The following is an 11,356-nucleotide window of genomic DNA, read 5'->3' on the forward strand; positions in this document are numbered from 1 at the left end:
GCTGGGATTACAGGCACACACGACCACATCCAGCTAATTTTTTTGTATTTTTAGTAGAGACGGGGTTTCACCATGTTGGCCAGGATGGTCTTGATCTCCTGACCTCAGGTGATCCACCCACCTCGGCCTTCCAAAGTGCTGGGATTACAGCCATGAGCCACTGCACTCAGCCTTCTACTTTTAAGAAATATCTAGGCTCAGGAAAACAAGACATATTCATTTCTTACTGAACACCAGATATCAGTCTCATTACAAAATGGCAGCATAAGTTGTGCATGGTAGCACATATCTGTACGCTCAGCTACTCAGGAGGCTGAGGCAGGAAGATCACTTGAGCCCAAGAGCTCAAAGCCAGCTTGGGCAACATAGCAAGACCCCAACTCAAAACAAAAAAAAAGAAAAGAAGAGAAATGGCGACATGGCTATTTATGCTAATTCATGGTGGGCTTCACTCTGTGCCAGGCATTATGTCAGAGGCTCCCTGCATTGACTCTTTGTAACAATCCTGTGGGGATAGGTACTGTTATTATCCCCATTACCTCCTAGCCTGAGTTTGGAGAGATTAAGTAGTTTCCTCAAGGTCACAGGACCTTACAGAGCCTGCTCACACCAACATGGCCCAGAAGTTCTGCTTTGGAGGGCTAGTTCCCTCTACTAATGACTGTGTAGAGTTAGGGAGCTCGCAGCTAGTGATGCCAATACCCATTCAGCAGTGTTCTCCTTAGATCTCACGTGCCCCACCTTTCCATTATTGTTCCATTGACATAGCATGACCACGAGCCCATGTAGACCCCATAATTGGAAATCTTGACCCTGTTAGGAGTCAAACTTCTACTCTCTGGAAGCCTCCTGGATATTGACAACACTGAACAAAGATGTAAGGCCCAGTACTCAGTAGAGGCAAAGAGGAGGGGTGTGTAGGGCAGGGGGCTGCCCCTCCATCCAGCCTCTGGTGGAGCTGCAGTGCAGTATTCCTTTCCTCCATCCTCTCCACCTTGTTCCTGCAGGCCCTTCCCCACATGCTGTCTGCTCAGATCCCACCATCACTTCCGTATTGACTCACACATCAGCCACCTACTTCAGTTGCCCTTTTACTCTTGGCTTCTGTAATTTGGCCTTTGTATTACTCAGCTATTGCCAAAATAGCGTTGTATAACAAACTACCTCAAACTCAGTGGCCTACAACAACGAACAGCTATTTTGCTCAGTCACGAGTCTGGAGGTCGGCTAACATCAATCTACTTCAGGCTAGACCTGGTCAACGGAGCCTGGCTTCAGACTGCAGCTCAGATCTAGGTTCGCTCCCTGGGGTTGATCTCATTCCCTAGGGATCAGCAGCAGCTCCCCAAGGCCTGTTCTTCTCATGTCAAATGGCATAGCACACGAGGGGTGAGTGAAAACGCATCACGTCTCTTGAGGCCTGTGTCTGAAATCGTTGCACTGTCACTTTCACTCATATTCTGTTGGCCAAAGCAGGTCACATGGGAAAACCCAAAATCAGTGAAGTGAACACACAGACTCCATCTTCACACGTGGGAGATAATGCAAAGTCACATGGCACAGAGCGTGGCTGTGTCGTCCTAACACAGGGAGACTGTGAGGAGTGGAGAACGATTATTGAGTCCTGTGAATTTCATCCATCCTCAACATCCCTCCAAGACATCCATGAGGTCAGGAGGCCGTTGGTTCTTGTTACTTTGCAAGTGGAGGGAAAGCACCTTCCTCTTCAGTCTTCTGCAACTCGAGAGGAACTTGTGGTCCACGTTCATGACGACTGGACTGCTCGCTGGTTCATTATGGGGCTTTGGAGGGAGACAGGCCCAGCTGCAGGACCGGCCATTTCCTCCAAACCAAATGTTGTCATGATTTTCAGGTTCTGGAGTGAGAAGTGGACATGTTCTCCCACCACACTTCAATCTTGTGAAATTTCCATTCTGCTCTTTCATTTTCCGGAAATACTCTAATACAGATATGCCTTTCTCTCACATGAAAAAGGCCTTTAAAAGCCCCAGATGTTCCTTATTCAGCTAAACAGGATTTAGGAGATTATTCAGCTAAAACAGATTTAGGAGAAGGGGTAATGGCAGGAAAGAAGCAGAACTGCATACTTAACACTTTTTTTTTTCCCCAAACTGACGCTGTTTTGGGTACAAAACCTACCAATTTAGGAAGAAATCTTTCAGAGGAGATGAAGAAGAAAAATTCAGAAATCATCACTGGTAGAAGCAGCATCCTCCAAACATAGCGTCCATTTACTCTGAGAGATCGTGTTCACAGCACCACTGGGCTCTTAACCGAATCCACTTAAGTGGAAGGAATCCACTTATTACTGTGACGGGCAAGAGGAGTTAACTGTGAAGCTGGCAGCTCCTCCTGCTCACACTGGAGACTGCGGTCTGACATGGAAACATTAGCTGCATCACAGTTTCTCACAGTGATGACAGGAAATGAGAGAAAAATGCCTGTGCACAGTCTTCAAGGCACCGTAGCTGGCTGGGGACCATCATCACACGGTTTAACATACACTTATGCCAAATAAAGAGAAACAGGAGGCACATGATGTCAGGTGCTCAGGGTCACAGCCAGTGACTCATGACCACATATAACATATCTGGAATAGTCAGACTGATGGAGGCAGAAAGTAGAATGGTGGGTGCCAGGGGCCATGGGGAGGGGAATGGGGACTTCATGTTTAATAGGTACAGAGCTTCAGTCGAGGTGATGAAAAAGTTCTGGAGATGGATAGCAGTGATGGCTGGCTACACAACAATGTGAGTGTACTCAATGCCACTGAATTGTACACTTAAAATGGTTAAAATGGGGCCAGGCATGGTGGCTCATGCCTGTAATCCCAGCTACTCGGGAGGCTTAGGCAGGGAGAAGTGCTTGAACCCAGGAGGCGGAGGTTGCAGTGAGCCGAGATCGCGCCACTGCACTCCAGCCTGGGTGACAGAGCGAGACTGTCTCAAAAACAAAAACAACAACAACAACAAATCGTTGAAATGGCAAATACTGTGTTATGTGTATTTTACAACTACACGAACAAATAACATTTTTGAAAGTCCATGACCTCCAAAAAGTGCATCCAGCAGTTCACTTGTGCACTTTTCTGCACATATGTTATTCTTCAATGACAAGTTTTAATATGATAGAGAAATGAACATAAAAATGAGAGCTAGAAATAAGTGCTATGAGACCAGGCACAGTGGTTCATGCCTGTAATCCCAACACTTTGGGAGGCCAAGGCAGGCGGATCACTTGAGGCCTGGAGTTCAAGACCAGGCTGGACAACATGGCAAAACCCCATCTCTACTAAAAATACAAAAATTAGCCAGGTGTGGTGGTAGGCGCCTGTAATCCCACCTGCTCAGGACGCTGAGGTACAAGAATCGCTTGAACCCAGGAGGCGGAGGCTACAGTGAGCCAAGATCACACCACTGCACTCCAGCCTGGGTGACAGACTAAGAACCTGTCTGAAAAAAAAAAAGAAAAAGAAAAAGAAAAGGAAGAAGTGCTATGAAGAAAATGAAATAGTGTAAGGGCATGGAGAATAAAGGAAGGAGAGGCAGGACTCAGGGCACAGTGCTCAGAAGGCTGTTATAAATTTAATTCTCTCTTCTAAGAACACCAGGAAGCAATTTTATACTTTTTTTTTTTTTGTAGGGAGATTAGATTAAAATTCAAGCACTTAGTATAGTGTGTATAGTAGTTACAGCTCAATATATTTGCCTATTATGTCAAAGAGGACAACGGTAACACATTCAGGGTTACATTTATGTTAAATAAGGCCTTCTCATTTATCATTAAATTTTCATTTCAGCAAAATTCAAGAGCTCTTTCTTTCAGTATTTTATTTGTTCTATTATATTATCTTTTTTCACCTAGTCGCAACATTTTGCATGAAAAGCAAATGTGATAAATACATCTTTGTTGAAAGCCAAGTGAAAAGCATCTGTGTATATGTATATGTGTATACACATATATATTAGTCCATTTTCACACTGCTGATAAAGACATACCTGAAAGCCAGGTGCGGTGGCTCATGCCTATAATCCCAGCACTTTGGGAGGCCGAGGCAGGCAGATCACAAGGTCAGGAGATTGAGGCCATCCTGGCTAACACGGTGAAACTCCGTCTCTATTAAAAATACAAAAAAAAAAAAAAAATAGCTGGGCATGGTGGCAGGCGCCTATAGTCCCAGCTACTTGGGAGGCTGAGGCTGGAGAATCACTTGAACCTGGGAGGCGGAGGTTGCCGTGAGCCGAGATCATGCCCCTGCCCTCCAGCCTGGGTGACAGAGTGAGACTCCGTCTAAAAAAAATGGACTCACAGTTCCATATGGCTGGGAGACTTCACAATCATGGCAGAAGGCAGAAGGCACATCTTGCATGGTAGCAGAGAAGAGAGAATGAGAGCCAAGCAAAAGCGGTTTCCCCTTATAAAACCATCAGATCTCATGAGACTTATTCACTACCACGAGAACAGTATGGCGGAAACCACCTCCATGATCTCCCACCAGGTCCCTCCCACATGTGGGAATTATGGGAGCTACAGTTCAAGGTGAGATTTGGGTGGGGACACAGCCAAACCATATCACATATATGGGTATATACATAATATACATATGTATGTGTGTATACACACACTCTTTATGTGAAAGAATGCAATTTTCCTTAAAATATAATTTTAGGCAATTTTCCTAAAAGTCCATGACCATATACTGCTGGATTTTGGCTTTGACTTACAGCTGAGTCAGAATAGGCCCAGGTCTTAACTCTGGAGACTAGATAGGTAAGGAAAAAGTTTGGGGTGAGACCCCAGGAATGCCAGCCTCAAACCACATTTCAGGGAAAGAAAATTCTCATGACTGATCCTACTCTACCTTTATCTTTCCTCGCTTCTCCTCTGCCTTCTACCATCTTCTACCCCAACTACCAGAATCTGGACTCTCTTTCTGAGTGAATACTCTCTAAGGAAAAGAGAATGTCAGGTATCTTTCAGACATCAATATTTCTGTGAGACTGCTCCAAGGTAATTAATTACTGACTTTATTTCACCGTCTGGCAAGTGCCATCTAATACCTTCGATTGATCATTCCCCACAGTCCCCAGCTTGGGCAAGGGTAACATCATCGTCCTCAGACCTGACAACCAGAGTTAAATAATTTGTCCGTCCTCTATCTGCCTGTCATTGAGGATAAGGGTGAGTGAGTTCCCACTTCTGTGAGCACTGTTTTAACTCCCCGAGGCCCCTGGCTGCTCCTTCAGCTTTTATCGCTGCTTAAAGATGAAGGAAGAGATGCTATCAGCTAAGGACCCTTCCTAATCCTGGGTGATATAGCCTAGGTAATGTCTGCTTACCTACAGTGCAAGACAGCACATTGGCCACCCAAAAGTTCACCAGAACCTGTCCCATGGGTGCAAGGAGCTTGGAACAAAAAGGAAAGGGGGTAACTCAAGATGTTAGTTTCATAGGTCACATTTCTCAAGGAAGAGAGAAGGTTCTGGATCTGGATGGGCTTTTCAATTCCAACTTCCATAAAACACATGTACTCCTTTCTTTAAGGAAAACTCAACTTGTCTTCGGCCTTAGGACTCTGTTTGGCCATCTCTCCAAAGAGCCTTCCCTTATGCCCTAAGCCAGGGCTGGATTCTGTGCTCCACTATCCCTGATCACTGTTGATGTCTGCATGCTCATCTGTTGGTGTTCCCCACACTCCAGTGACTGAGAGCTTCCTGAGGGCAAGGGCTCTATCAGCCTTGGCTAGAGCATAGTAGCCATTCCATAAACATTTGTGGAACTGAATTGAATTCACATGCTCTCTTTATTATATCCAGCAAATAAAGTATACCTCCTTTTACTGTCATCATTAAGGAATTTTCCAGAGATATTTCCAAAGAATTAAAGTTGCCCCTCTTAGGACTCAAAGCTTGTTTGTTATTGAATTTCTAAATGCTTTGAATAATTCCTTGACTTGTTAATATAAAGTAGCCTTTCTTTCATGCCCTGGGATAAATTCATTGGCTTGTGAGTTTGGCTGCTATCATAGAGATTTAAAGCATCTTAAACAGAAGAGTTTATTTCTTTCACATGTAATAATGCAGGAATAGATAGTCCAAGGCATCTGTGGTAACTCCACGGGGTCGAAACCCAAGCTCTTTCCAACCTCTTGCTCTGCCACCCTGGGTGTTACCTTTCTTAGCACTCTGAACCCTAAGACCAGATTCCAACTTGTAAAAAAGGAGAGGCAAAAGGGCAGAGCTTGTATGGCCTGGCACATCTCACTTCTGCTCCTAGTCCAGGGACCAAAAATGTATCCACATGGCCACATCCAGCAGCAAGACAGACTCAGCATCTGTGGTCTGTGCAAAAGCTGTTGTATATCTAAAAGAGAGAAGGAAACATTGAGCATGGCGGTTAATAGCACGGACTCTGGCCCCAGGCTGCCTGGGTTCAGATTCTTGCTCTAACATTTACTGTCTATATGATGTCCAGCAAGTCACTTCACTTCTCTCACTTTCTTCATCTGTAAAATGGGAATTAGAACTTACCTCATTGGATTGTTGTGAGGATTAAATAAGTTATTACATATAAAGCATGTTACCTGGTACACAGTAAGTACCCAATAAAAGGTAGCTACTATTAATAATATAAAGGAAGTTACTGATTCCAAGGGCCCTGAGTGAGTGTGGGAAAGATCCTCCTTTGAATTGAGCTTCTCAGACTTTATGGCAGCACTTCTTGCTGCTCAGAGGCCTTTTTTGCTCACTCCCATGCTCTGGGCTGTGTCCCAGATGGCTTAAAGCCACTGGAAGCTGGCGGGTCAGAGAAATGGAGTGCCATTGTAAATTGGAATCAACTTGAATTTGATGTTTTATCTCACTCACATCCGGCATGCATTTTTAATAGCATCTCAAAGACAATGGAGTAAATTGATAGCAAATGAAAATTGCATCAATGTTAGGATTCTTAATTCTGTGTTTACATTTCCATTCTCCAGACATCCTTACAAACAGACAGAGGGCCCATTTCAAGAAGGCATAATGGAATTCTCTGTTCTAATTTATTAAATACTTTTTCATGGAAAGGCTTCCTATCACAGGTTTCTAGACCAAAGACAGAACAACTATCTCCTTCCCTAATAGCTCAAATGAAAGATGGAAGTCAGATACTCTGGTAAATGAGCCAATTTGACTCCCAGCAGCCACAGACATCATACAACACCTGACTTTGTAGCATGTCTTCTGAAAGATAACGTTATTCTGCAAACAAAAATCCTGCATTTAGCAAGGGGTCTGTCTAAATATCTTTAATATCTTTATGAAAGAAAAGGATTTGGTGATAAACTTACCTGTAGAATAAACAAGCAAAGTAAAAACTAAGCGAAGAGAAATGAAAACAATATCAAAATAATGTACCTTGACAGCAGAGCCTCATGGACATTTACTGAGATGCGGAGTCCCTGTCTCACGGTGTGGTGCTCGTCTTTGTAACTGAAATTATGTTTAATCAGGGAAAGCCACAGCCTAAAATTTCCCTCTCTTATTTCTTCCGAGGACATGGAGAACATTGTTTCCTGTTATTCTATGTCTCTCTTTTTATATCTTATTTATTTAATTTTGGATGGGAAGTTCATTTATATAGCTTGCAAAACCAAAAACCATACAAAGGCATACAGGGAAAGCCTCTCTGCCGCCCCACACCCCCGGCCAAGCCCCACCTCCACCCCCATCTCAGTTAAAACCACTGTTATTTCTTCTTTTCTTTTTTTTTTTTTTTTTTTGAGATGGAGTTTCACTCTTGTCACCCAGGCTGGAGGGCAGTGGCATGATCTCGGCTCACGGCAACCTCTGCCTCCCAGGTTCAAGCTAGTCTCCTGCCTCAGTTTCCCGAGTAGCTGGAATTACAGTTACGCACCACCACGCCCAGCTAATTTTTGTATTTTTAGTAGAGACAGGTTTGCCATGCTGGCCAAGCTGGTTTTGAACTCCTGACCTCAGGTGATCCCCCTGCCTCAGCCTCCCAAAGTGCTGGGATTATAGGCGTGAGCCATTGCGCCCGGCAACCACCATTATTTCTTTTTTTTTTTTTTTTTTTTCAAGAGAATTAAATCGTTTATTGATTACACATGATAATGGATGATACACAAGCTTCATTCCCATCTATAATTTTATCTGGTACCATTATTCAATTTAGATATATTGCATAGGATGTGCCAACAATCACTTTTATAACCAATAATTCCATGATTTTGCTTGGGTAATCCCTTTTAACGGTGAACTTCAGGTCACAACAGTAACTATCAGTTCAACTACACCAAGGTTTCCGAAGACAATGGCTTCTCCAACCAAGCAGGTTGTATATAAATTCCAAATAGAACCTGGCATCACCCTGAAGGAATTCTAACTTCACACTGTTGGGGAAGTTTACCAAGATGGCTTCAGAGTAGACTAACTTTACACAGCACAAAAAAAGACATTTATTCAGCGTCACGATCAGACTATTACATTTAGCAATCAACAGCATGGGTGCAAAAAAAAAAAAAAAATCTACATTAAAACCCTTTGTTGGAATGCTTTACACTTTCCACAGAACAGAAACTAAAATAACCTGTTATACAATTAGTCACAAATACAGTCCTCGAGTTTTTTGCCCATACACATGAGTATTTGTCTAAAACATGTCTTCTTTGTAGCAGCTAGGCCCTGCCACCACTGTGGCAGGGTTCACAAATCTGTTGTAACCTGTAGCTTCCCTGTCACTTCTCTGGCTCTCCTCTCCTGCTAAGCTTTGTTTCCTAATTAAAATCTTCTGCCACTGCCATAGCTACTGCTGCTGCTGGAACCGCCATAGCCACCTTGGTTTCGTGGTTTTGCAAAGTATTGACCTCCACCGCCATAGGGGCCAGAGCTTCTGCCTCCAAAATTTCCTCCCTTCATGGGTCCAAAATTTGAAGACTGATTGTTGTAATTGCCAAAATCATTGTAGCTTCCACCACCTCCAAAATTGCTTCCATCATTACCAAATCCATTATAGCCATCCCCACTGCCACCATATCCACCACCACCACGGCTGCCACCAAAGCCACCACGACCACTGAAGTTTCCTCCACGACCGAAGTTGTCATTCCCACCGAAACCACCTCCACGACCACCACCAAAGTTTCCAGAACCACTTCGACCTCTTTGGCTGGATGAAGCACTAGCCATCTCTTGCTTTGACAGGGCTTTCCTAACTTCACAGTTGTGGCCATTCACAGTATGGTATTTCTGAATGACAATCTTATCCACGGAGTCATGGTCGTCAAAGGTTACAAAGGCAAAGCCCCTTTTCTTGCCACTGCCTCGGTCAGTCATGATTTCAATCACTTCAATTTTCCCATACTGTTCAAAATAATCTCTTAGGTGATGTTCTTCGGTGTCTTCTTTAATGCCACCAACAAATATCTTTTTCACAGTTAAGTGGGCACCTGGTCTTTGAGAATCTTCTCTTGAGACAGCTCTCTTTGGTTCCACAACTCTTCCGTCCACCTTGTGTGGCCTTGCATTCATAGCTGCATCCACCTCCTCCACAGTGGCATATGTGACAAACCCAAAGCCCCTGGAACACTTGGTGTTTGGATCTCTCATTACCACACAGTCCGTGAGCGTTCCCCATTGCTCAAAATGGCTCCTCAGGCTCTCATCGGTTGTTTCAAAGCTCAACCCTCCAATGAAGAGCTTCCTCAGCTGTTCGGGCTCTTTAGGAGACTCTGACTTAGACATGACGGCAGGGAGAAGAGAGACTTTAACGATGCTTCTTCGGCGGCGTCCACGGGCAGAAAGGACAACCACCATTATTTCTTATGTGTCCCTTCCAGAGCTGCACAAGCAAATATGAGTACGTGTTTGGTTTTTTTTTTTGTTTTTTGTTTTTTGTTTTTTCATTCCTTTATATGCAGTAGTAGCATACAATCACACTATTCTGCATGTTTTTCTTTTCAAGCTTGGAGATCTTTTCATAGCATTACATACAGACCTTCTTTATTCCAGATTTTCTGGAGGAAGGAAAAAACATTACACAAGACCCCTGGCCTTGGTTAATTCTGATGAAAAAATTGATTCTTAATTGTGAGGCCTCCAGGAAAGCTGCCCAGACACTTTGCCACATGAGCTTCATTGGCTAGTCAAATGCACTGCTTAGCTAATAGGGCTGGGATTATAGATGTGTTCTTTGTGCATCTCAACCCCTCTTTCCTTCTTCCTTCCCCTTCATAGTACCAAAGCATCTCAGGTCCATCATTGGAAGGCGGTCTTCTAAACAACACAAACCCAGCATTCACAACTACACTTAAAAAAAAGCTGCTTAGCCAGGCGAGGTGGCTGACACCTATAATCTCAACTCTGTGGAAGGCTGAGGTGGGCAGATCACTTGAGGTTAGGAATTCAAGACCAGCCTGGGCAACATGACAAAACTCGTCTCTACAAAAAATACAAAAATTAGCCGGGCATGGTGGCTTGCACCAGTAGTCCCAGCTACTCAGGGGGCTGAGGCAGGAGGATCGCTTGAGCCCAGGTGGTAGAGGTTGCAGTGAGCCTAGATTGCCCTACTGCTGTCCAGCCTGGGTGATGGGAGTGAAACTCTGTTTCAAAAATAAAATAAAATTAAGGCCGGATGCAGTGACTCACGCCTGTAATCCTAGCACTTTGAGAGGCCCAGGTGGGTGGATCACCTGAGGTCAGGGGTTCGAAACCAGCCTGGCCAACAGGGTGAAACCCCATATCTACTAAAAATACAAAAATTAGCTGGGTATGGTGGCACGTACCTGCAATCCCAGCTATTCAGGAGGCTGAGGCAGGAGAATCGCTGGAACCTGGGAGGCGGAGACTGCAGTGAGCTGAGATCGAGCCACTGCACTCCAGTCTGGACGACAAAGCAAGACTCCATCTCAAAGTAAAATAAAATTAAATTAAATTAAAAATTTAAAAATAGATGTTTACCTGTCCTATAATTTCATAAAAATTGAATCATTAAGTACCTACTCTTGGCCAGACAAGGTGGCTTATGCCTACAGTCCCAGCACTTTGGGAGGCCAAGGACACAAGATTGCTTGAGTCCAGGATTTGGAGGCCTGCCTAGGCAACATAGCAAGACTCTGCCTTCACAGAAAATTTAAAAATTAGCCTGGTGTGGTGGTGCTCACCTGTAATCCCAGCTACTCCAGAGGCTGGGGCGGGAGGATTGCTCAAGCCCAGAGTTTGAGTCTGCAGTGAACCACAATAGTGCCACTGCCCTCTCACCTGGGCAACCAAGCGAGAGCCCATCTCTAAAATAATAATAATAATAATAATAAAGATAAAAATTAGATTTTTAAAAA

The 11,356-nt window shown here is 44.1% G+C and overlaps 1 protein-coding gene across 1 annotated transcript; it reads right to left on the reverse strand.

Annotated features, from left to right (window-relative positions):
• Window positions 1-8,249: 8,249 nt before the first annotated feature.
• On the reverse strand, window positions 8,250-9,851 carry LOC105489674 (heterogeneous nuclear ribonucleoprotein A1). The gene has a single exon (XM_071096979.1). It carries the CDS (start codon window positions 9,834-9,836, stop codon window positions 8,802-8,804), a length of 1,035 nt encoding a protein of 344 aa, XP_070953080.1. The 5' UTR covers window positions 9,837-9,851; the 3' UTR covers window positions 8,250-8,801.
• Between the last annotated feature and the right edge of the window lie 1,505 nt (window positions 9,852-11,356).

Source organism: Macaca nemestrina, chromosome 5 (genome assembly GCF_043159975.1).
Source record: "Macaca nemestrina isolate mMacNem1 chromosome 5, mMacNem.hap1, whole genome shotgun sequence".
In the NCBI taxonomy this organism is placed as follows: domain Eukaryota; kingdom Metazoa; phylum Chordata; class Mammalia; order Primates; family Cercopithecidae; genus Macaca; species Macaca nemestrina.

Excerpts from the sequence above, each read along its gene's own strand:
- LOC105489674 (XM_071096979.1), bottom strand. The coding sequence starts at position 9,836 with ATGGTGGTTGTCCTTTCTGCCCGTGGACGCCGCCGAAGAAGCATCGTT.